The sequence below is a fragment of the Nycticebus coucang genome, chromosome 14, assembly GCF_027406575.1.
Source record: "Nycticebus coucang isolate mNycCou1 chromosome 14, mNycCou1.pri, whole genome shotgun sequence".
Classification (NCBI taxonomy): domain Eukaryota; kingdom Metazoa; phylum Chordata; class Mammalia; order Primates; family Lorisidae; genus Nycticebus; species Nycticebus coucang.
In genome coordinates this window covers 16,297,935-16,325,668 of record NC_069793.1, presented here as the reverse complement: position 1 = coordinate 16,325,668, position 27,734 = coordinate 16,297,935, and the positions used below count along the sequence as shown (strand labels likewise).

The following is a 27,734-nucleotide window of genomic DNA, read 5'->3' as shown; positions in this document are numbered from 1 at the left end:
TTTGCAATGTAAAATTGCATGTATGAACATGGAAAAGTATAACTTGGAAATGTTTTTATTTAATTTTTGCCAGATTTATATGGTTATTACATGAAAAAAGGAAGAAAGAAAAGAAAGAAAGAGAAAAAGAGAGAGAAAGAAAAAAGAAAATATTTTGGCAATGTTTTTTAGTTATGTTTTTCCAACTTTCAATTCTTCACATATAAGGATTTTTTTGAGTGAAGAACAATGACTCTTTAAAAAAAGATACACGGATATTTCATATGTTAAATAAAAAGTCCCTAGGAGCAACAAAAATGATTTCAGTTTTCCTACTTGATATAGAAAAGAGGACTATTTGCATCCTATATTTAGCTATTCTCTAGTCTGTCCACTTAAGTGTTCTAAGCTATAAACTATGCCTTTGTCAATAATTTAAATAAGTTAAGATATAGACTTACACTAAAGTATTAAGAAATCCTACTGCTGTAAACGCTACTGCAGTTGTTACAGAAAGCTGCCAGTCACAAAACGAATAGCAGACGTTGAACAAGATACGGAGGACTTACCAGTGTTTTCTGTCCTGGTAAGAATCTGAGAATGTGCACAATTATTATTCACAATTTAAACATTAATACAAATTTGAAAAGTAGCTCAAGTCTCCATTGTTGTCAGATAGCAACACTAACATGTAAATTCAGGTCGCCTGAGTCTTAATCCTGTTAAAAATTCAAGGTGTGTTTTATTATGGCACTGAGAAACAAAATGCGGGTACCTGAGATTATTCTCAATAATATTGAGCTTGCACTTTAGAATTACTTTATATAAATAATATTTAAAGTACATTCAATTGTCTGAATTCATAGTGACAACTGATAGAAATCATGAAATTTATAGGAGAAATTACTCTTTTTTTTTTTTCCTCCCACTGGCTGGTAGAATTAAAGGTTTGTTGTTTTAGTCGAAGATCTCGCAATGATAGAGGCATATGTTATTATCAGCAATATTATAGACAACTGGGTTCTATTCTCCACTTTTTTTATTTAAAATAAATCAGCCAAGCCACACCACTAGGAGCAGAGTAATTGCCTATCCAAGGCCTACTGGGTTTGGGGATTACCTTGGGACGATGTCCCACCTGTTGCAGATTGGAATATAAATGCCATTCTTTATCAGACCTGTTTCTAAAACGTGAAGGAAAATGTTGCCAGCCTCTGCTGAAAAATAAAATTCTACAAATTCAAATTTCTAGATTGTGCTAAGGTAGGTGATTTATTCCCTACAGCATCAACAAATGTCAACTGTGGACGTAGCAAAGGAAATGGATTAAAATGGATTTATCTGAGATAAAATCTGTCTTTGCTGACTCCCTGTGAGGTTTTTTGTTTGTTTGTTCTTGCTTTATTTTGTTTTGTTTTCTTTGAGTTTTCCTGTGTATGTGGCCTGAGGAAGTTGGCAGAAGGTGATGGTGGCATAGATTTAAGTTTACCTTATCCATTACAATTAGAGAAAATTACTGCTTGGGCAGGCGCAGTGGCTCAGGCCTATAATCCTAGCACCTGGGGAGGCTGTAGCAGGTGGATAGCCTAAAGCTCACATGTTCAAGACCAGCCTGAGCAAGAGCAAGACCACATCTCTAAAAATAGCCACATGTTGTGGTGGGCTAGTCCCAGCTATTCAGGAGGCTGAGGCCAGAGAATTGCTTGAGTCCAAGAGTTTGAGGTTGCCGTGAGAATGATGTCATGGCACTCTACTAAGGGTGAAATTGAGACTCTGCCCTCCCCCCCAAAAAAGATTTATTGCCTTATTTTTTGTGTATTTTATTCTAGTGATATGGAGCTGACTGTACCTACCTACAAATTTTGGGAAATCCAGAAGTCTAATTCATTTTCTGTACTAGGAAGCTAAACCTCAGATTCTCTGAGTAAATAACACATATACACCCACAGTATAATTAACACTTTTGTGTCTGTTCTTATAAATACAATTTAGCATAATTTACGATTCCCCATTCAGATATTGAATTATTAAATAATCATAATGGCGTCAGTAGTATTAATAATTACATAAAACACAATGAATGTATTGTTAAGCATAGACAATATATCAGGTCTTGTAAAAGGTGCTATAATAATTTAGCTTAATCTTGATTTCAATTCTGTAGCGTGTTGTTATGTGAATTAAAACAGGTACATTTAGCTACAAAGAAGTTCAATAGCTTCTGGAAAATTAGCTGGAAAATCTGAGGTTAACCTCAAAGTTTGTCTAATTCCAAATACTGTGTGCTTAACCACCACAACACAATGCCATTTATAAAAGACAGATTATAAATAGATTGAATGTAATTAGCTCTAATATTTCTGTCATCTGCATATCTCCTTCCATAGAGTAGCAAATAAAAATAAATAATGGAAACATTTTAGATAGAAGGTTTGTCAGATCAGATTTTCCCTGAGCTCCAACTCATTTTAGGATATTTTTCTGATGTCGGTTCAAAGAAGGGTAAGATGAAACCTTTAAGAAAAGTGAAGTTGCCCTCAGATGCTCCGTCTCTGAACACTTTGACTACAAAACGCGTCTAAGCAATTTTTTAGGGTATCATGTGACTTTAAAAATGGCAGAACTGAAATATAATTCTCTTTTTGAATACTGAACCTGAGGAAGTTAATTACATTTCTATGCTTCAGCGTCGTCATCTGTTAAAAAAAAAGAAACGATAATATTTAATTTATAAGATAATCACATGGCTTAGTCAAATGATGCATGTCAAATACTTCACAAATATGTTGGCTGCTCTCCATACATTTTAGCAATTATTTATTGTTTTCATCATCATTATCATCCTCATTGAGAATGCAGATAACTAGATATTGAATGAGAACAAACCAAGGTTCCAGTTCATAAAAAGCTCAAATGAAAACCCTTCAGGGAAAGGAAAAGTTATTACTTAATTTTGTTGTTGTGATCTTGTTACTGTTGTGATAGCAGTGGTGTTTATTGTTTTGCTTGGTGAATTTTTTGTATGTATTTTTATGTATTCTATGGCGTAGTTACTGGTTTTTGTCTGTTCATTCGTTTGTTTCTAGGGAGAAAATAATGCTTTGATAAAAATACCTGATCTTAACAACCTATGTTAATAATCTCTAGCTAAATATAAATGCTAGTTTTTCATTACAGAGCTTTTAAATGTACATGGTCTCATTGTCTTACGTGACGACTCCACATAATAAACACAGGAGGTACGCGGTAACAGAGTAAGCTAGATTTTATAAATAAGAAACTTATGACTAAAGGAGAAATGATTTGTATTGGTTTAGTCAGAATTAGAACCCAGGTCTCCAGACAATTACCTCTTTCCTGTTCTTCCTTCCGTCCTGTGGCTCCTTTCATGCAATTGACAACACATCTAAGCCAGGTAAACAGACTATACATGATGAACTGAAATCTTACTGTAGATTGCTGCTCACTAATGGAAAGTGTGATGTTGGTAGTTCCTGGAGCAATGACAGAGACTCTTCTAAATTTGGTACGTTTTGGTATTTTATGATTAATATTAAATCTTTAGTTAGATGATTACAAAAAAGACCAAGAAACTCTTTATTCCAATTGTCTCTATAGAAATCTTCTTTACTCCATTTTTGACAAATAAACATTACATATCACCTTAACTCCCAAGGAAAGGCAAATTTATTCCTGCTGGGTAGCATAGTTTCTTCCCTGAGAGCTCTTCCTCTAAGATTTTTGTGTAATATGTTGGGTCTCAATCTGTCTTCCTATGATGTTACCTGTGTGATACTTTGTCCTATGGAGACAATGAGGAATATTCCAAACGTAGATGTCAATATGATGTAATTTAGAATCTGAGCATATTTCAGGTCACAAGGGTACAGTGGGTAACATTCACCAGTATTTATTCCTGATGCTCCTTCCAACTTGCTCAATCTATTTTTATAGTCAAACATCCCTGATCAAACAAAATATATTAAGGAATGTTTAGCAATAAATACCTTTGGATATAGGGGAAATTTAAGGAGAGTAAAAGTCCCACTGTTTACAGCCTTTTATAAATTGGAAGGTTTTGTGCAAACAAATCTTTTCCAAATAGAAAATAAACATATCTTAGTGTTCCGTTATGGGGAATAACATTTCTTGAATTTATCTGGGACAGAAAAGTTAGATGCCATAGAAAAATCAAAGTTGTGACCTGGGGTAAGAAACCTCATGCTATACCCTTTATGTAACAAAACACAAAGCCACGTCTTAGCATTTTGCCGTCAGTGGCAAATACATAAACAAACAAATAAATAAAATAACTTGCAACTGGATTTGATAGAGAAATAGCACTAAATTTGGAATCAATTTGGTGAATGAATAGCATATAGCCATGAACTAATCACTTACTTCCCAGATGTTTAAAGGGAAATAAATGTTTATTCTTATGATTTTGTTAAATGGATAAAGTAATACCCAATGGAAATTCTCTGCTTTCACTATAACTAAGTTTATCAACTTTTCTGAAGGACTAACCTAGGAATCTCTCATTTTGAAAACAACTTTTTATGTACCAAATTAACAGGTATCGTGATTTTAATAAAGTACAGCAAACTACTGAGAAGAAAGTACCGATTTTCCTGTATCATGTATATTGGTGATTAACAAAGTGAAACTCTTGCTTTACATTTATTTATTTTATTTCCTAATATTATAGGGTACACACATTTTGTTTACATATTTTCCTTTTGAACTTTGTAAGTCTAAGTTGTAAGTGTGCTATTCATCCAGAATCTATGCATTGAACCAGTTAGGTTAGAATTTACCCTACACACTCCTGAGCACATCTAATTAATCTTCTTTGTGTTTTACCTCCATGTATGTCCAAGTAATATTGAGTACATGTGGTGTTTTTCTTTCCATTTTTGTGATACTTCACTTAGGAAAATGGTCTCTAATTCCTCTGAGGTTTTTACAAAAGATACTAGATTACTATCTCCTTTATGGCTATATAATATTCTATGGTATACCTATACCACAATTTCTTAATCCATTCACACATTGCCTTATGTTTAGAATTTTATTTATTTATTTATTTATTTATTTAAGACAGTGTTTTACCTTGTCATCCTCGGTAGAGTGCCATGGTGTCACAGCTCACAGGAACCTCAAACTTTTGGGCTCAGGTGAGTATCTCGCCTCAGCCTCCCAAGTAACTGGGACTATAGGTGCCCACCACAATATCCAGCTATTTTTAGGGATGTGGTCTAGCTCTTGCTCAGGCTGGTCTAGAATCCATGAGTTCAGGGAATCTACCTGTCTTGGCCTCCCAGAGAGCTAGGCTTATAGATATGAGCCACTGTGCCCGGCCTCATAGAATTATATTTTTAATTTAATGTATGCTCAGGAACAAAAAACACTGGATGCACTCTTGGTCACAGTGAGATTTATTTTCTTTATTAATATGAAAAATTTGTCATTATCTCCAAAATATTCCAATACGTATTTCAATGATTGCATAGGTATGTCATATTCATGAATAAATTATTCTCCAATGTGTGCTATTCTTGAATGTACGCGTGTGACATAAAAACTGATGTACGTAAGAAAATAAAAGAATACACACATTTTAAAGCTATTAACATATAAACTAAATTTTTCATCACTAAGTTTGGATATCATTATATTCCAGCCAGTATTATGTGAGAAAACATATTTGCAGATCCTTCAGTCACACTAGAAATATTTATTTACTTATTTTTGAGACAGTCTTGCTCTGTCTCCCAGGCTGGAGTGCAGTGGCACAATCACAGCTTACTGCAATCTCTAACTCCTGGGCTCAAGCAAGCCTTCCATTTTTTTTTTTTTTTTTTATTGTTGGGGATTCATTGAGGGTACAATAAGCCAGGTTACACTGATTGTATTTGTTAGGTAAAGTCCCTCTTGCAGTCATGTCTTGCCCCGAGAAGGTGTGGCACGCACCAAGGCCCCACCCGCCTCCCTCCTTCCCTCTCTCTGCTTTTCCTCTTAAACCCCTGAGTAGCTAGGACTATAGGTGTGTGACACCACATCCAGCTAATTTTAATTTTTTTTTTTTTTTGGTAGCATTGGGGTTTCACTATATGGCCCAGGCTAGTCTCAAACTTCTGTCCTCAAGTAATCCTCCTGCCTTGGCCTTCATAAGTACTGGGAAATTAGGCAGGAACCACCAGGCCCAGCCCAAGTCCAAATTTAAATCCAGTTATCTCTTGCATAACTACCATGATTTTAACTAGTCTGGTTTTCTGCTGATTATGTAACTGTGGAAAATTTTTTCTCAACATTTTTTTCAACTCTCCTTTATATGGAAGAATGAGATTTTAGGGTTTGGAAAATATAGCTTTGCCTCTACAGATTTTGCCAATACTCTCATTATTCTACCAGGTCTCATCACATGAGCCACATTTATGTTCTTTCATCTTGGCAAGAATTAATATCATCATGAAATATATCTTTTGAATGAGAATATCTTTTAAAGAGCATTATGAAACAGCACCATCCAAATAATATTTTCTTCTACCAATAATGATCTTTAATGAATTACTTTTAGAAAATGACAAAAACATAAACAAAATAATATTATAGAAAACATCACATCTATAATTTTATTAACTTTCCACTTGCTTCCAACAGAATAGAAAATAAAGATACTGTTAGGTCATCTACATCCCAAGCCAACTCACATCTGCTGATGTCATCTATTGCCAGTGAGAAAGACAAGGAAACTAACAAGATGTTGGAGAGTAATTACACCATGCCAACGGAATTCGTATTTGTTGGGTTCACAGATTATCTCCCTCTCAGGGTCATACTGTTCTTGGCATTGCTCATGGCATATACAGTAACTGTGGTGGGAAACATGGGTTTAATAATTCTGGTTTATATTAACTCAAGCCTTCAAACCCCCATGTATTATTTTCTCAGCAACTTGTCTTTCTTAGACATCAGCTATTCTACAGCAATTGCTCCTAAAATGCTGATAAATTTCTTGGCATCCAAGAAGAGCATCTCTCCCTACGGTTGTGCACTGCAAATGTTTTTCTTCGCTTGTTTTGCTGATGCTGAGTGTCTGATCCTGGCAGCGATGGCCTATGACCGCTATGCAGCCATCTGCCACCCTCTGCTCTATTCTACACTCATGTCCAGGAGAGTCTGTGTCTGCTCCACTGTGCTGGCATACTTCAGTGGGAGCGTGACTTCACTGGTGCACGTCTCCCTCACATTCAGGCTGCCATTTTGCGGCTCCAACCTTGTCAACCATTTTTTCTGTGATATCCCACCTCTTCTGGCTCTGTCCTGTGCAGATACTCACATCAACGAGCTTCTGCTCTTTGCTTTGTGTGGCTTCATCCAGACAAGCACTTTTGTTGTCATATTTCTCTCTTACTTCTGCATCCTCATCACTGTATTGAGTATCCAGTCGTCAGGTGGCAGAGGCAAAACATTCTCCACTTGTGCTTCCCATCTGGTAGCGGTCACCTTGTTCTATGGAGCCCTTCTGTTCACGTACTTGCGCCCCACTGCCAGCTATTTTCCAGAAACGGACAAGGTGGTCGCAGTGTTTTATACTGTTGTTTTCCCCATGTTTAACCCCATAATCTACAGCTTCAGAAACAAGGATGTGAAAAATGCCCTCAAGAAACTATTAGAAAGAAATCGTATTTTTACTTGAGCACAGATTTAAATCATTAAGAATACCTAAGGCCAAGCCTGCCCTTCCAATCCAATCAACTTCAGTTATGTCATCTTCAGCTATGAACATTCTTATATGTGAACTATTTTAAATTTACCACATTTTCCAGAAATGAAGTCAATGTTTTGTCTCCAATGCCTTAAAATTTTTCATTCTATCTTCTAGAACTTGTCCTGTCCAAAATTATTCTACTCTCTAAAACATTACTGAATTAAAAAATAATAACAATTGATATCCATCAATTGTGTTCCAAAAATACTCTATACATTGATTTATCATGTATTGAAAGCATATATTGAATGGTCAATCAATTGATTACCATCCCCTTTATCATTAATAGATGCTCCTTGGAAGCAGGGAATATGTGTGCTAGTTTGTTTTTCCAACATGTTTATAGTACCTGATGTATGGCATATCCTTCTTACCTGTGTTTTTAAGGGAAGGATGGTTGGGATGGAGAGATGGATGGTTAGGTGAATGGGCAGGTAAATATACCTTCATTTTTTGAAAATAAGTCTGGATTTACAGTTTGTAAGATTTTTATCAATAGGGAATTTTTTTTTCTTAGACGGAATCTCACTTTGTCAACTTCAGTAGAGTGCTATGGCATCATAGCTCACAGCAACCTCAAACTCCTGTGCTCAAATGATCCCCTTGCCTCAGCCTCCCAAGTAGCTGGGACTACAAGAGCCCATCACAACACTTGGCTATGCTGAGAGATGGATCTTACTCTGGCTCAGGCTGGTCTTGAACTCTTGAGCTCAAGCAATCCACTCACCTTGGCCTCCCAGAGTGTGAGGATTACAGGCGTGAGCCACCATGCCTGACCATCAACAGGAAATTTTTAAGTTATCAATTATGGGTGTTAGTGGTGGTGATAATGGTTTTGCAGGCTCTTAGAAATCTGGCACATCACAATTATCTCATTAGTATTATTCACTAATAATTTTATCACATTCTCTCTCCTTGGGTTAAATTGATTACTACAACAGATCCTCTACTCTAATTAACAGTGGGTATTCAAGAAAACCAAACAAGTGTGTGAACAACATGAAGACTATAAACTTTATAAATTACTGTTTATTTCTATGCATGTTACTGACATTATCTTTAAAGCACTATCTTTAAAAAGAGGTGAAAACTGCTCTAACAATTTTTTTCTGTAAATTTACAATGCAAAATCAATAAAATTGTAAGCATTTTTCCTCCAGGATCAATTTTGATCATCAAGTTATGAGATTTTTTTTTAGTTTCTGTGGATTCTTTAGTTTTGTTGTTTGCTTTTTGTTTTACCTTGACAGAGTTAAGGTCATAAACTATATTCGTGTGAAAAAACAACATGGTGAATTTTATAATATTTATGGAAAAATAATGACTAAGTACATTGAATGTATATAAGGAATCAATAAGATATCACTTCATCACCTACTAAAATGGGTTGTCTTGAGAATTTAATAGGCTGTGTCTGTAAAGCGCTTTCTCTCTCTCTCTATATATATGTGTGTGTGTGTGTGTGTGATTTGTAGATTAAATAGTCCTATCTGTATAGTCATACTACAGAAATATTGAGAGTTCAGTTCCAGACCACTGCTATAAAATAAATATTACAATCAAATCTGTCACATGAATTTGTTGGTTTTCCAGTACATTTAAAAGTTATCCTTAATTATACTGTAGTATATTAAGCATGTAGTAGGATAATGTATAAAACCCATGCATACCTTAATTTAAAAACATTTTATTCCCAAAAATGATAACAATGATCTTGGCCTCAGTGAGCTGTAATCTTTTTGCTGCTCGAGGGTCTTGCCTCAATGTTGATAGCTACAAACTGATGAGGGTGGTATTTGCTGAATGTTGGGGTTGTTGTGGAAATTTCTTAAAAGAAGACAATCATGAAGTTTGCTGCATTGATGGAACTTAATATCATGAAATATTTCAGTTTCATGCATGCAATGTTGCACAATGATATTTTACCCACAGTAGAACTTCATTCAAAACTGGTGTCAGTTCTGTCAAATCCTGCCATTGTGTTATCAACGATGTTTATGTACTATTCTAAATCCTTTGTTGTCATTTCAACAATGTTCACATCATCTTCACCAGGAGTAGCTTCTATCTCAAGAAACCACCGTCTTTTTTCATCCATAAGAAGCAACTCCTCCATTCAAATTTCTACCATGAGATACAAGAATTGAATTACAACTTCAGGCACCACTTCTAATTCTAATGTTCATGCTATTTCCATCATATCTGCAGTTACTTCCTCCACTAAAGTCTTGAGCCCCTCAAGTTATCCATGAGGGTTAGAATCAACTTCTTCCTTTTTATGTTCCTGTTCTTACGTGTTCCTAAGAATAATGAATGTTTATAGAATAGTAAATTCTTTCCAAAAGGTTTTCAATTTACTTTGCTCACATCCATCAAAAGAATCACTATCTATGGTAGCTAAAGCTTTGTGCAGTACATTTCTTAAATAGAACTTGAAAGTAGAAATTGTTTCCTGATCTGTGAGATGTAGAATAGACATGTTCTGGCAGGCAAGAAACTGCATTAATCTCCTTGTAAGTCTCCATTAGAGGCTTCGGGTGACCAGGTACATTGCTCATGTGTAGTAATATTTTGAAATAATGCACAACAATCTGGTTATACCCACCATCATTACCAGAAGCGTAATATGTGGCTTTTAATATATGTTAAGAATGCAATCATTTCTCTGTTAGATAATAAGAGGATAAAATCCAATAATCAAATGCCATGGCCAAATACTGTACTCTAGACCTTTTTAAGAATCTTAAAATTCATTAATTCTGAGAGCCAAGTTTTTTGTATAGTTTGTCCTTGAGAATAAAAGATAAGCTCTAAAATCGAGACTGTTCAGTGTAACAGAATTCTGGTTTTGCCAACAAGGAGTACCACCACACCTCCGGCAGTAACAAGGCCTGGGGGGCCAAGCCTTGCAGATGCAGCTGTACAAACTTTTAGGACGTGTAACTTGAGCTGTTGCATAGGCATTTGTTATGGTTAGATGCTTTCCTATGAATCTTAGTTGCTGAAAGCAGCAACAGCCATTCATTTTGCTCATGGATCTGTTATTTGGATAAAAATGAAGTCTCTCTGCTTTCCAACATTCAGCGTATGCTCTGTGATCACTTAAACATCTGGGGCTGGAATAGCTGGAGGTCAGCTGGGTTTCTATTTTTCATTTCGTCTTAGCACATCTTTCCTTCATCTAATGTTCTCTTCAAAAAGATGGCCTCAGGGTAGTCCCAGAGCAAGTGTTCCAAAAAACCAAAGCAGACACTGCAAGTTACTCATGTTCTAGCCTTAGAAGTCTCAGAATTTCACTCCTACTGTCTTCTATGGAAAAATCAAGCCACTAATTCCTCCCACATTCACAGGGAGAAGGATAAGATCCTAATCTCCTGAGAAGGAGTCACAGTGAGTTCACAGCCATCTTTGTTCCTTCACAGCATCTTATTGTAATTAACAGAGTTAATAGAATACCATAATTGATTATCTTGAACCCTATATAGATTTTACAGAAATCTATAACAGGACAGGAAAAAAGGAATTAGTTTAGGGAAAATTTATTTGTAATTCCTTCCTTCTCATTCAAAATGGCTATTTCTGTAATAATTTGCACCTTCCAAGTCGTGATTTATATCATTTTAACTAAAAATGACTGTGAACATAATCTCTGACATTTTTTCAGGACAGAATTATGTACCTTTAGGATAAGGAACATAACAAAAATACTTGTGATAACACTGAAGCCTTATTCTAAACCAAGGGACAACCCAGCTAAGATTCCTTCAAGAGACAATGTCCAAATTTGCTAGATACTTAAAATAATACTCTGACAAGCTGCAGTGTATCACCCCAAACTGAAATCCCAAAACTTTGGGAGACTAACACGGAAAGATCACTTGATGGTGGTATGAGCTATGATCTCTCCAATGCACTCAAGCCTGGGCAGCATAGTGATATCCTGTCCAAAAAGAAAAAAGAAAAAAGAAAAACCATAATCTGGAATTTTTCCAACAGCAACAACAAAAAAATTTTTGTTCTCCAGTTTAAAATTATAAGTAATTTTGATGGGAATTCTAATGTCTTTCTTAGTCTATCTATTCTTTTATAGTTTTTTTTATAGCCATACAGAGGCTGTCACCTGCCTTCTTTTTTCTCTTTTCTTCTTCCTTCTTTTTTCTTTCTTTCTTTTTCTTCCTTCCTTTCTTTGTCTTCTACATCTCTACCTTTCTTCCTGTGACACTTAGGCCAAAGTAAGACATTCTTCTGGAAAGCATGCTAAAGTAAGCTTGCTAAAGAGCCAAGTGTTAGGGGTGCTTGTGCTACAGGCTGAGAAAGAATTCTCAACTCAGATATTAAGGTATGTTTTAAAAGAAGAATTCTATTATAATTTCCAAGAGAGGAAAGGACATGACAAGAAAGGAAAAAGAAGTGCCAGCCTAGGGATGAGTAGTCGAGTTTTTACTGGAATTTTAAAGAGAAGAAAAGTTGTTATTGTGAAATGAAATGGAATGCAGTTTTTTTCTGTTTTGCTGATCTTATCTGACTTCTTAGAATGCGATCTGGCAGATGCTGAAAGAGGTAGAGGCTATGTGCCCCTTTTTGTTTGTTCAGTGTTTTTAAAGTTCTTCAAAACAAGCCCATCAAAACTAAGTTACTTCCCTGCCCCACCCTATTGGTTAAAGTAAGAAGCAAATACCCTGGGTTAGCACATTTTTGTGTATGGGGATGTTTTGTGTTAGATGATTTACTAGCAGTGTTGTCCTTTCTCCAGCAGGTGTAGGGAGCAAAGGCTCTCGTCCCAATAAGGTTTGCTGAAAAATCACTGACATGAGGCAGATTGATTACTAGGAAGAAAAAGACATTAATTAATTTTATTTAATATATAATGTATATAAATATGTATTAAATAAATTATAAATAAATATTAAATAAATATATAAATTTATATATTATATTAAATACAATTTGCTACATAAAATACATAAATACATAAATTTTGTATATTAAATAAAATTTGCTACATAAAATACATAAATACATAAATTTTGTATATCAAATAAAATTTGCTACATAAAATACATAAATACATAAATTTTATATATTAAATAAAATGTGCTACATAATATATATATTTTAGGATGAAGATTCAACTCCTCAGTGAGTTGAAGAGATTTTTGAAGAGAAGGGCCTTGAAAGCAGAAAAGCAGGATTGGGGAAGGTGAGAAGAAGAGGTTGGCTCTGTAGTAAAGGTGGTCTTGTTACCTAAATGAAACCTTACAGGTAGCAGCTCTCAGAGAGTACAGATATACATAGCAAATGCTTCTTTTTAGATCTTTAAATGTGTAAGACTTTCCCTTAATCTTTTCTAGACCAGGAAAAGAAAAACCTATCTGTATTAATGTAGATTCTTTACAGATGTAAATTCCTCCTCCACTAAAGACTGATTTATGATATTATTTCTATCTGTGAGACTCATAACATCCATTTCAAAATATGTCCAAAAATGTATATATTTTGGGATAATTTTTGAAATTTCTTTTTGTTTTTAATTTTTTTTTTTTTTTTTTTTGTAGAGACAGAGTCTCTCTGTACTGCCTTCTGGTAGAGTGCCATGACGTCACACGGCTCACAGCAACCTCTAACTCTTGGGCTTAGGCGATTCTCTTGCCTCAGCCTCCAGAGCAGCTGGGACTACAGGTTCCCGCCACAACGCCCGGCTATTTTTTTGTTGCAGTTTGGCCAGGGCTGGGTTTGAACCCGCCACCCTCGGCATATGGGGCCGGCGCCCTATTCACTGAACCACTTAATTCCACTGTATTTTCTTCAGAAATTATATATTCTTATTTTCCCCCCACATGAGCCCCATATTTACTTCTATTCATTGTAACATTGGAGAAATTGCATGCCTTAGGGGAATCATTAAGTTCTTGAGAGCTTCCTAAGTCCCTCAAGAAACAAAAAAGAACTTTTATCAAATCCTTTTAGGCAGACAATTAACTCAAGGGACTCTATTCCCATAGGAAGGAAGGTAAATACATAATCAAACTTTTAATCTAAACTTAACTTCCAACATGATTATGTTTTGATTACTTTGCTCTCACTTTCACACAAAGGCGGCTGTGCCTTTGATTCTCATATGTTAAATACAGATTTGAATTTAATCTTGCTGCCTGTAACTACTGTCCTGTCATTTTCTTAATTTATGTGTCACTGTAAATATCAGACAAATTTAACTAATTTTTTGTGAGGTTTTTTTTTGAGACTGTAGCAAAATAAACCATAGTAAGTGAAGTTCCTAAATGAGGGAAGGTGTTGAACATTTTTACTTCTATTGGTAAGTTAAACTTATTTATTTAAATATTTTACATACATACATTCTATAAATCAGTTAAAATTTAAAAACATGAAGAGAAAGAAGAAAAGATGTTCTTATTTTAATCTGATAAACTTTTCATATTATAGGGGCAGGGGGAATTTATAATGTGACCAATTATTCATACTTCTTATCTAATACTTCACTTTTTCTACATTACCATTTCTTCGTACAACTTCTACTGAAGTAATAAAAATCAGCATTTTAATACGATGGGATATTCTTTCTTAAAGATGAATTGCAATCTAAATCATAACTATACATGGATATGCAATTATTCGCCCATCCCTGTCAACACTCTATCCGCGGTTCTCAACCTGTGGGTCGTAACCTTTAATACACAGGAACTGTATTAAAGGGTTGTGGCATTAGGAAGGTTGAGAACCACTGCTTTAGATTTCTCCGTTTTCTACTTGGTTTTCTTTTGTTATTTCAGTAGTCTTGCAGTGTTCTTTTCCTGAGTTTTCCCTACTCTGTACGAATAGTGTCTCCCAAATGAAGAAGATGAAACCGTCAAGTATGTCATTCTTTATTCTGTAGAGGTAACATTGTGAGCCTCCTGGTTTGTTTAACATATGCACTTGTTTCTTAACCTGGGGCCCAAAGCCAATTTATTCCAGCCCTTCCTTATGGAAGTGTAATCCTGCCCAGATTGGAGGCTGCCAGGTTGGTCTTGGTGACACATAGACAGGCCCTGTGCTGGATTGGATCTGGCCCTGTCAAGGGGACTGGTGCCTTGCGTTCATCACTCCTTCCAGGATGTCCTGTTTATGCTTCTACAATAAACCTGACTTGATCACACTGAACTAAAATAAAACCTTAAGCCTCTCAAATGACTGAATGGCCAAAGAGGCTCCAGAAATAACCCTAAAGCTGAGTTGCTGGCCACAAGAAGGGAGGTCAGACATGCCTTGTCAAGCCCCCATCCCTTCTTAAAGATATAATTTGTAACTCACTAACCAGCCTAAGACTATGCAAGATAATGTTTATTCACACTTGCCTGTCACTGATTTACCTAATAGATCACTTGAGTCTGGGCATAAGTCTGGTGGCTTGTCTCTGATGAACAGATGCCCTTATCTCAAATCATTCTAAGCCTTCATCAAAGCTTTATTTCTTTAACAAATTACAAACTCACTTATAACCTATAATTCCCGTCATTTGGAGAGACCCCATCTTTTAAGGACAGACCAATGCATACACCTTCCATATATTGATTTATATTTCTTTCTGTGTAATTCCTGCCTCCCTGAAGTGTATAAAACCAAACTATAACCACAAAAAAGCAAGACCACTTGATCAAGGTTTCTTGGGCATAGCTCCAAGCCATGGCTACACATACTCGGCTCAGAAAAAACCCATTTAGATTATTTTATAGAGTTTGGGTTCTTCTCTTTTGACAACACAAACAAATGTAAATCAAAGTTCTCAGTTAGTGGAAACCAAATCCAAAAATTAAAACGCCCTTTTTGAAATCATACAGACTGAATTAGAGAAAATATAGTTCAATTTAATTACCACTTAAGGGAGTGGGTCATAACTGTCTACTTATCCAGGGGGACACTGTTTAGTCGTACTTTGGAATGTGGCTTAGATTAAGAATGAGGTTCTTCCTCATTTGAGTTTTATTTTTTTTTTATTAAATCATAGCTATGTACATTAATGCAATTATGAGGTACAATGTGCTGGTTTTATATACAATTTGAAATACTTTCATGAAACTGGTTAACATAGCCTTCACTGCATTTTCTTAGTTACTGTGTTAAGACATTTATATTCTACACTTAGTAGATTTAACATGTACCCTTGTAAAATGCACCATAGGTCCTACCAATTACCCTCCCTCCATCCATCTCCCCCCTCCCTTCTCCTCCCCCTCCTCTTTCCCCTTCATCTTGGGCTGTAGTTGGGTTATCGCTTTCATATGGAAGTGTGGGTGTTTATAAATTGGTTTCATAGTAGGGCTGAGTACATAAGAATATGGAAAAAGCCTGTTGAAAGCAAAACGTAGTAAAAAAAGATAGTACTAATTTATTTTTATGTTATTTCTATTTTCATATAATTAAATATAGTTATATTTATCAGGAAAAATGTAATAATGCTTCAATGGTTTGCAATAAAATTGCAGAATCTAAAAATGATGTTGCAGCATGAAAGGGAAGGAAATACAAGGCCATGCCCAAGTTACAAACATCCAACCGATGAACAGCCTGCACTTACGAATGAGGGCTGTTAGAGGTTATAGGTAAATGTGCCTGTTCCAACTTACATATAAAATCAGTTTAAGAATAAACCTGTAAAACCTACCTCCTTTGTGATCCAGGGACTGCATATGATGCAAACAAGTGTGTTTTATGGAATTGCTTTATTTTGTGAGTTTGCATTGCCTTTTCTCAGAAAAAGTGTAACTTCTTCCTGAGTCACAGTCAGGTATCTTTACTGGATGTCAAGGGCTCATTACAAGTTGCTGTTCTCCATGTTTCACCCCCCAGCTCTGACGGCCTCCTTCCCACTTCCCAGTCGGCGCTCTTCTCAGAAGCCAGTGCCTCTGGCTAATTTTTCAAGGATGATTCCAGAGTTTTTAGATGCTGGGGCCTTGCCTTTTTGTCATGTACATCTTAAAAATAAAAGTGGTACAGGAACTAAACATGAAGGCAGAAGTGGAATGTGTCAGGTTTAAATATCAAGTAGAGTGGACTCTTATCTCTTGAGATACTTGGCATTAGCTACTATCAAATTCAAAGTGAGGAGTGTACAAGGGGGATTCCACAGGACCACATAGTAAAGAACTTTGGCTCTTTGGCTTTTATAAACTGGACTTTTATTTACGTATCTTTAGAGTGAAATTTACTTCAGTTTTTTGTTTACATTAAGACCAGCATTTTAAATGCATCCTGAAGCTAAGACCCTAACATTTTCTATTTTCATTCACAGAATATTTTATGGGATAGGAAGAGAGCAGAGACTTTGTAGGTAACATTTTCTGATTTTAAGGCTAGATAACCTGAGAAGTCACTACCTCAAATCACACAACTCATTAGGGATTTCAAATAGTCTTGCTGTTGTAGCACTATTACTCTCAATTTATTCAAACCTCCTTATCATTAACAGGTTCCAAGACACAAAAACCCATGTCTGATGTTAATTTTACGTTGGTTACTGAGTTTATCCTGTTGGGACTGACAGATCGTGCTGAACTGAAGGTGGTCCTCTTCGTGCTGTTCCTTTTCATCTATGCCATTTCCTTGGTGGGGAATCTGGGAATGCTCTTTCTAATCAAAATAACTCCCAAACTCCACACACCCATGTATCATTTTCTTAGCTGTCTGTCATTTGTGGATGCCAGCTATTCGTCAGTTTTTGCACCCAAAATGCTGTTGGGCTTCTTTGTGGAACAAGAGACAATCTCCTTCTCTGCATGCATTGTGCAATATTTTTTATTTGTGTCACTGCTTACCACCGAGGGATTCTTGCTGGCAGCAATGGCTTATGACCGTTATGTGGCCATTGTAAACCCCTTGCTTTATACAGTGGCCATGACTGAGGTGGTTTGTGTCCTGCTGGTATTGGGCTCTTGTGTAGGCGGTTTCATCAATTCACTGACACACACAATTGGCTTGGTGAAACTGACTTTCTGTGGACCAAATGTCATCAGTCACTTCTTCTGTGACCTCCCCCCTCTGCTGAAACTGTCATGCTCTGATACATCCCTGAATGAATTGTTGCTTTTAATTTTTTCTGGCGTCATTGCCATGATCACCTTCTTGACCGTGATGATCTCATACATCTTCATCGTTGCTGCCATCCTGAGGATCCGCTCAGCGGCGGGGAGACGCAAAGCCTTCTCCACCTGTGCCTCACATCTAATGACGGTGACTTTATTTTACGGCTCGATAAGCTTCAGTTACATTCAACCAAGCTCCCAATATTCCTTAGAGCAAGAAAAGGTCGTATCTGTATTTTATACCCTGGTCATTCCTATGTTAAATCCATTGATTTACAGCCTCAGGAACAAAGAAGTCAAAGATGCTGTGATAAGGGCATCCTTGTTAATTTGACAGGTCTGTGAATAGACTACAGAACAGTGGTTTGTATAATGACATCTATAAATATTTCAACATGTTTCAGTCACACAGGACTCTGAGAGTTTATTTAATTGGAGCCCTGTGTTTTGCAGAGAAAGTAAAAGATTTGGTTGGGGGAGAAATAAAGCACCATGGAACACGGGGCTGGTGGTTGTGTTTACAGACCTAAAAACCAGACAAAGATGTTGGGTTGTTAGGGCTCCTCACTTAATGACATTTTATTTTCTTTACATGGATAGAAGTTAGATAGTCAAATATAGATAGGCTTGCAAATAGTGAAAAGGATAAAATGAATAAATAATAAAATATCCCTTACTGGATTTCTCTATTGAGCATTGAAACAAGTAAAATATGTTCAAGGCAAAAATAATGGTACTTGCATTATCTAGAAAATTGACAGCTACATGTTCTAAGAATTAGCCTAGATTATTTATAGACATTATTTATATTCTTCAAAATAAATGCACGCATATAAAAATATTCAGGAAAGGAGCATCATCCTAGACTACCTTCCCACTCACAATAGACAGTCTAAGCCAATTTCCCATTCTTGGCCTCAGTTTCCTTTACTACATATGAAATCAAAGAGGACAGAATATTATGGTTTATTACTGCTCCCCATCAAAGACTCCCTAATACTCAGAGGGACAATTTTACTGCATATTTAGAAATAATAACTCCAAGACCATTAAAGTGTCATCAATAATCAGATTTGTTCCTCTCTTTTCTTTAAGGATCTTCTAGCATCCTTTATGGACATTACACAAAATATTACCTGATGATGTATTCTAGGTAGGGAAGATATATGAAGTGAATTTTTTTCCTTTCAAATGAAATTATATATACAAGCGCAGCTCATAAAATAAAGCCCATAAATACTGATTGTTCCATAGTGATCTTCTCAAATTGCTATCCTATCCACAAAAATAAAATGACAACAGCAAAAACAAGTATTCTGGGGGAATATATTCATTTACAAATAAAGTTCTTTTAAATTTTTGGAGTTTGTAGAACATTGAAATACATAGAACCAAGCAGGGTAAGCAGTCCAGTGTGACAGCTGGAGACTCAGTAAGTAGTCATGCATATTTTTACACGTCAGGTTAGGTTAAACATTTTTTTTTTTCCCTCAGAGAAAGCCACAAATTACATAGGCAAAAGGCACTACTATCTGTATAAATGAAAATGAAGGTAGCATATTGAAATTCTTATTATATTAGACATTCATGCAAAGAAATGTGTATATAAGTGTGATTTTCAGGACAAAGTCACAATAATAACAAGGACAGGCAACATCTGTGGAGCCCGTCAAGTTTCTTCAGGACCATTCAATATATTATTTGAAATTGGATAAAAGTTTACATATATGTGACACTTACATACATGAGACATTTACAGAGTGCATTTATGTGAAAGTTTTTATTTTACAAAGGAAATAAAATAAAAACAATAATTTAACCTACTTTTATATAGTCCTTCAAATTTTTATGAAAGCATTTAATATAGTATATTCAATGCCTAAAGTATGAAACGCAAGGAATGTTATACAGACACTCAAAAAGAAAACTGAAATTCCTATATATTACGTTGCAATACGTAGTTTCTAAAAGAAGAAACTGGCCTCCCAAGCCAGGACACAGGACAGTGATACAGTTTGCTGAGAGCATATCTATGGGAGTGGGTGGTATTTCATCTGGAAAAAATGTTTTTGTTTTATTTTTGTTTGTTTGTTTTCTGTTAAGTATCACCCTTCAACTAATTCACCTTAACAAATAGCTACTATATTGTACTATAAACAGGAACTACATGTGTTAGTGAAAAATACTATTATTCTCCTAGAATTCTGAAAGAAATGGGAAAGGCTGATTGACTATTTTTATAATGCAAATTGGAAAAGAAGTAACATATATATTATGTATTTACTTATATATTATCTACTAAACATATATGAGGCTATTTGTATAAAGTTTCTATATAAAGCTGTATTAGTTATATATTTATTTATATGTATAATATAAATGACAATATGTATATATTCATATTGTATTAAAACTGCAATGAGATTTTGAACTACATTTCTCCAGGCACAGAGTAACTAATTGCTGAGATAAGGTGGACTTCGAAGGAACAGAGGAAATTTTAATGCAAAGATCATGTGGAACGGCCTCAAAGCCATCTCCCCAGCTAATGGAGGGTTCAGATTTTCTAAAGTGGGGTCAAGTGTAGTGGAGCCAGTTTTTTTGTTTTTTTTTTTGACATTAACGAGGGGAAATTAACAAGGATCTAGTTCATGGGGCAGGTCACTGGGAGATGGTGGGCTCAGGAAGCCTGCTCTGGGGCCTTCAGAATCTCAACTCCTTTATCCTGCAGAAACTCTACTACTTCTGGGAAACGACTCAAAGAGCTCAAATAGTTAAAAGTTCCAAGTTTCCAGTCATCAGACTCTACTCTCCTGTGAATCTAAAACAGGAAAAGATTATAAAAAACAAAGTAAGAGTCATTGAAACTTGTTCTTACTGCCAGTTATGACCTATGATATTATACATATAGCTTTGTTTCTGAAAGTAAATAAAACTGAGTTAAGCATGTTCCAAATGCACCTAAATGGGTAATGTAATTAGCCAGGAGGATAAATGAAGGTGCTGTCAATAGGTCATGCTACTTCACTGACCCACTTGTGAAATACTGGTTACGGTTCAACACTTGGAGAAATCATAACAGAGCAGATTTTGGTCTTACATAGCGTTCCTTCGTGCCCTTAGGGAATCTCTAGCAGATACTTTGGTGAAGTTTTATTCCATGTGAGTAACCTTAGAGTTTGAGATTTGAAATTTGGCCTGATTCCTTAGGGAATGAAGTTGCCAGGACCCTATGTATTGGCCATGGCTATAGTTGTATCCTACTCACATTTGTCACTTATATAAAGACCCAGAAGCCACTAAAATTTGACTTTTAGTTTTGTTCCATGAGCACTGAGTAATTATATTGATCCTGGGTGTAATGACAATTTTCAGTTGTCTTTGGCCTATATACAAATTCCAAGTCCTAGAATCACAGACATCTAAGGAGAATATTGCCGTTCCACTGAAACTCTAATTCACCAGAAAACATACTCTAAACATATTCTGACTAAATCTAATGATACTTTCAGTGTAAGCAAGACGTACTTTTCTCCTGAGAGTTTACGTTAGTCTTAGATACGCATTTTTAAGTCTTCGATTTCATATATTCCCGTTCATTTTTTAACTTGTCAGATGTTCAGTTTTGGCTGGAATACTCTTCTGAGTCTAATAATTTTCTAAAAATGTGATCTTAGAAAATTTCTTTATTCTTGGCCACTTGTAATGTGAATCATTTGATTCTAAACCTTGGATTAAATAAAACTATACAGTGATTATAAGTTGTGAAGTGCCTGGAAACACAGCAGGCTCTTAAGAAGTAGAAACCATTACAAGTAGGGTCCTTGTCGACATTGCTTTGCCAGCAAAATGAAGAACCACTGACCCAGGAGCAATACAGATTTGAGCCATGCAGGTCCACTTATACATGAATTTTCTTCCACTTGTTCATCCCCAGAGACAGCAAAACCAAATCTTCCCTTCCTCTTCCTTAGTCAACGCAAAGTGAACATGACCATGGTGAAGACTGTTATGATGATCCACTTCCAGTTAATGAATATATTTTCCACTTTCTTATCATTGTTTTAATATCCCTGACTTTTCTCTAGCTTACTTTATGATAAGAATAGAGTATTTAACACTTAAAACATACGAAATATGTGTCAATTGATTATATTATGTCATTGCTAGAGCTTCTGGTCAAGAGTAGGCTATTAGTTTTTAAGTTTTGGGGTGGTCCAAAATTATACACAAATTTTCAACTGTGTGAGGGGTCAGTATCCCTAAATCCCATTCTTCAAGGGTCAAATGTACCCTTTCTAACAATCTGATTATAATATTTCCTGTGTATTAGTATGTTTTCACCTTTGTTTAATTTTAAAATCACCGCAAATTTTTACCACTGTTCTTTTTTTTTGGGGGGGGGGGAGGGTATTTATTGAGGATACACAGAGCTAGGTTGCACTGATTGCTTTTTTTAGATAAGGACCCTTTTATAATTATGTCCTGGCCCCAAAAGGTGTACCACACCCCTTGTCGCCCACCCTCCCTCCTTCCCTTTTTCAGCTCTTCCCATTCTCACCCCCTACAGTGTACTAGGACCTTAATTCTTCTCATATCAGAATTGAGTACATAGGATTCTTGTTTCTCCATTCTTATGATGCTTTACTAAGAACAATGTGTTCCATATCCATCCAGGTTAATACAAAGGATGTAAAGTCTCCATCTTTTTTAGTGGCTGAATAGTAGTCCATGTGTTTATTGGTTTGGTTGCATTTTACCTGTATCAGGACTTAGTTGTTCTTATTTGCCCCTCTGTTTAAAATTTAGCTCACCATTTTACCCTGCATTTATCATCTTTTACACTTTTCATTATAAGTTTCCTTAATATTTTTTTAAAAAATACTTTTATATTTAGCTAATATAACAAAAATGTTGAACCTAAAATTAATCTTAGTGTCCTAATCAGCTAAATTATTGTGAATGTTAAAAAACAATCTACTGTATTAAAATAAACATGTATACATGAGCCCTCAAATACTTGAACCCAAATTCTATTTAATAATTGCTTCTACATCTGTGGGACACATTGAAACATGCATATATTATTTATAATTACTACTAATGAATTTATAGAAGCGTATGACCATCAACAAATAGAATTTGAACTCTTTAAAAATAATATATGAAACATGTACATATAATTAAGTTGTGTAATTTATAAACACTGGTGGAGTCTAAAGGAGTTGATTTTTAACTATTCAGTTTTTCCTTGTAGAGTTTCATATGGGCAGGAGATACAGACAAGAGTACTGGTGATATTTTTCCTTCAAAATCTGAAAAAAGACCAAATACACCAATAGCTACACTATGGAAAGAGTACTGGGACCTTACTCTTCCTAGGCCTATGTTTAGATGTTTTAATGAAACCTAGTGTTAACAAAATCACTGGGGATTCTATCCTCCAAAGGCCTTAAATTAAATATAAACGCTGCAGTCAGGAAATTAAGACAAATGCGCCAGGGCTTTCTCAGTACAAGCTAGGTGTCATGTTTATGTGTTCTAATACAGGGATTATAAATGCCATTTCTTTTGTCTTTCTTTCTTTTCTTTCTTTCTTTCTTTTTTTTTTTAGACAGAGTCTCACTATGTCACCCTTGGTAGAGTGCCATTGCGTCCCATCTCACAGCAACCTCAAACTCTTGGGTTTAAGCGATTCTCTTGCCTCAGCCTCCCAAGTACCTGGGACTACAGGTGTCTGCCACACTGCCTGGCTATTTTTTGTTACAGTTGTTATTGTTGATTTTAGCTGGCCTTGGGCAGGTTCAAACCTGCCACCCTCGGTATATGTGGCTGGTGCCCTACCTACTGGGCTACGGGTGCCGCCCAACCCTTTCTTTTTTCAAAAGAGCAACACTCAATATATCCAATGAACAAAATGTGGAGAAAAACCATCTGCATCAAATGCATTTCAATTATTGAGATAAGTGAAATAGAATCAGACCATTACCAAAGTCAGCTGGCTTATGTAAATTTATTCGTAGATTTGTTTCATATTGCCTTTGGTACCTGTAGTTAAAGCTTCATGACTTTGGTGCATATAAGTTACAAATAACTATTTATTTAAATAAATTCTGTGAAACCTAAGACTGATTATTATAAATTGTTGAATTTTATTAAATCTGAGAAAAATAACAATAATTTTTAGGCCCTACTACCAGAGATAATTTTTAGACTCAGACATGAATTTATTATAGTATAATTTATATTACAGCAAGAGAAAAACATGTTTATTAAGTAAAAGTTAAAGAAGCAAATATGAAATCAGTGAAATAAGAAGGAACTCAGAGTGACAAATTTGGTTTTCTTAAGAAAGTCAATCAAGGCAGAGCTAACTAAATAATATTAAATCAAAAAAATACAAACGATCAAAAAGTAGTGTAGTCAAAAATCAACCTGTCAAGTATGTGAGCAGACAGACTATTCTTTGTTTTACATTATACAGGTAACAACCATTTGAAGAATACCTATGATCTGCCACACAGTTTTCACACATTTTCTTATTTAATCCTCACAATTACCACTTGCAGGAAATTTAGAGATTAATAATTTGGCATGAAATCATGGGTTACTCTGGTAAAAAGTGACTAATCATTCCTTTTAACCTCTTGAAGTCTCAGTAAAATGGACATAACTGAATCTATTTTATAGTGTCCTTTGCAGTATTTGAACTGTTACATAATAAATAGTGCACTGTACAACACACTGGCAGCAAGGCGTGGAAATCTCAGCTCATATCTTCACTATTTAATCAATTTTTGGGAAATTATTCTCAGATGATTTTGACTTATCGATTATGGAATATCATATTCGTAAATGTTCAGTGTATGATGCAGTTGCCAAACTGATAAAAAAATGCTCTCCATTTATTCCTTTACTGTAAATTCCCATAGCAGAGCAGCAGGTATGTAGTCCTAAAAGTCCGCAATGAAGAAAGATCCCTTTCTACATTATTTGACCAAGTGTTTCCCACACACATTAGACATCAGAACCTTAATTTTCATGTATCTTGGGTTAAATGATAGAGCCCCAAATAAACTGAATTTAATTATTTAACTTTTCCTGGACAAAAGGCAAGATTAGTATGTTATTCAATTTGCAGGCAGCATATGCATTGTCCCTGAAATTCCATTTGAGACTTTGGCTGCAGACATTAAAACATTTTGAAAATTTTTCTGATTCAGCAATAATAAAAGATGCCAAAACATTATGAAAATACCAGAGTCAGAAAAGTCCAAGCCATTGGATAATAAATGCTATAGGAAATCCTAGGATAAATGATGAAAGGTGTTTGGATATGCAGAACAAATGAGTTTTTAAATAAACAATTTTATTATGGGAAGAAAATTTGATTGTTTTAATTCTACCATACAGACACTCATGGTTCTCCTTTTCATTCTTTATAGATAATCTATAAGTTTTGTCCGATGCTTTTTTACATATACATATGTATACATACATATTTTCTTTGTTCTATTGTTTAATGTATGTGCCATGTGCTGTTAAAATATCATAGAGAATGTTTGTGCTAGATGGCTCAAAAGTTTACCTGTTAAATAGTGAGGATTTGTTTGTTTAGTTCTTTCTTAGAGAATGTTCTTTCTTGGCAAAGATGAATTCCTTTTCCTTGTGTACTGGAATCTGGAGTGTTTTATATCCAAGGTCCATCTCCTTTACACTCTCTCTCTCTCTCTGTTAAACAAACATTGCTCTTAAGGCTCTCCAGAAGCATTCTTATTTTTCCATGGGTTGGTATGTGGTACAAAGTGCCAATATTTCTTGGTTATATGTACTAAAATTCTTACAAAATTCAAGTTAACCCTTGGATAATAATGTTATGTATAATTAAACCATACAATTCTCTACAGATGTTAGTAGATTGAATTTATCTAATACAGCTGTGCTTTCTGGTTATTTTCTTTTTTTCCTCTTGTCCGCTGCAGAAACATCCTTAGGGAGACACATAAATGGCTGACAGAAAATGTCAGCATGATAACTGAATTTATCCTCCTGGGGCTAACTAACAGCCCTGCTCTGAATGGTGTGCTTTTCACGCTGTTTCTGTTGATCTATGTCATCACCGTGGTGGGCAATGTTGGGACTGTTATAATTCTGGTTAGTGCTCAGCTTCATTCTGCCATGTACTTCTTCCTTAGCCAGTTGGCTTTCTTGGATTTCTGCTATTCCTCAGCCTTGCTTGCTAAAATGTTGGTGAACTATGTTGAAGGACAGAAAGCCATCTCCTATCATGGCTGCCTCCTTCAGTATTCCTTTGTCAGCCTGTTCTTGACCACAGAATGCTTCCTCCTGGCCACCATGGCATGTGACCGGTACCTTGCCATCTGTTGCCCACTTCACTACAAAGGCCTCATGACCCCCAGGTGCTGCATCTACCTGGTGACTGCCTCCTACCTGCTGGGCAGTGCCAGCTCGCTCACTCACCTGAACAACTTGCTCAGTCTGTCTTTCTGTGGGCCCAATGTTATTAACCACTATTTCTGTGACATCCCATTGTTCTTCCAACTCACCTGCTCTGACATCCAACACAGTGAGGTTTTATTTACTGTCCTCTCTGGAATGACATCAGTGACTACCTTTGCAGTACTGGTTACTTCCTACCTGAGAATCCTTGTAGGAAATAACCGTCCTAAAGATACCTTCCATCAAGGGCAGATATAAAGCTTTCTCTACATGTACCTCCCACCTAACAGTAAAGCTTTGTCTACGTGTACCTCCCACCTAACAATAGTGACTCTCTTCTATGGAACCCTGATATTTACTTACGTAGGAAACAGCTCTAGATACCCACAGAAAAGAGCCCAGATCCTCTCTGTTTTATACACTTTTTCTGCTAATACTAAATCTTCTGATATGCAGTGCGAAAAATGGAGAAGCCAAAGAAGCCATGAAAAAAATTATTAAGAGAAAAATACTTGCTCAGTGAACATGAATTTTCAGGGAGAAATATTTAAGGAGTATTTATGGATCCTGCAGGCAAGGTACACTGTTAAATACAGTTAGGACTTGTAGGATAAGGGCAGGAAGGTATTTTCAAAACAGAGTAGGTACAAGGAAACACTCACTATTGGCCTTCAGAAACCCACATGCATGCAGGTGGACACATACACACATAAGGAAGACTTTTTCTTTATCCTTTTAGTTTTAATAGTTGGATTAAATCGACAGAAGACTGATTAACAAAAGAGATTTTGAGAAAAATAGCCATGTAAGAAGCCATATTTGCTCATTCTTCTTGCAGGGCAGAATTTCACCAATCCCCTGATTCAGTGACTGAGCACAGACCTTTGTGAAGAATGTTCTAAAAATGATAGGAAGGGTAGAGCACAAGTTCCCAGGTATCTTGCTTGAGTGGCCGAAAGTTTAGAAAAGATGAGTTCAGTGAGCCTAGCCCTTGCCTCTTCCTGTACATGAGGTGTCCAGTTGGATTAGTGATCATGTGTGTGTAGTTTGTAGCAGGTGTAGCCATGACACCCAAACCTGGTGAGATTTTTCCAATGTAACTACTGAGCACAGGCAGAAAGGCCATTCTCCATCAGGGGCAGGACCATATGTGGCCTTCTTCATCTTTGAGTGTGGACTTTTAACCAAATCCATTATTTTTTTTAGGGATATATTCTGTGAAGTTCAGATTCAGTTAAGGCCTCACTGGGGGATCTGGAGGGCTGATAAAACTGTGGACTGAAAGATGACTTGGAAGGAGCCAATGTTCTCTTTCTTCTTTCTGGCAGGAAAATATCCCCCTGGAAGGGATTTGAGGTGCTTTCATTCATTTTCAAAAGTCTCTGCCTTTAGTCAGATAAGGAAAGCTCTAAGAAAGATTCCTTCTATGTTAGTTGAATCTC

The 27,734-nt window shown here is 35.8% G+C and overlaps 2 protein-coding genes and 1 pseudogene across 2 annotated transcripts; all 3 read left to right on the top strand.

The window, feature by feature from the left end:
* The first annotated feature begins 6,742 nt into the window (after positions 1-6,742).
* Positions 6,743-7,681, top strand: LOC128564331 (olfactory receptor 5AS1). The gene has a single exon (XM_053559826.1). It carries the CDS (start codon positions 6,743-6,745, stop codon positions 7,679-7,681), a length of 939 nt encoding a protein of 312 aa, XP_053415801.1.
* Positions 7,682-17,164: 9,483 nt separating this feature from the next.
* On the top strand, positions 17,165-18,166 carry LOC128564330 (olfactory receptor 1052-like). The gene has a single exon (XM_053559825.1). It carries the CDS (start codon positions 17,240-17,242, stop codon positions 18,164-18,166), a length of 927 nt encoding a protein of 308 aa, XP_053415800.1. The 5' UTR covers positions 17,165-17,239.
* A 2,337-nt stretch (positions 18,167-20,503) lies between these two features.
* LOC128564329 (olfactory receptor 1052-like) lies at positions 20,504-26,815 on the top strand (annotated as a pseudogene).
* The last annotated feature ends 919 nt before the right edge of the window (positions 26,816-27,734 follow it).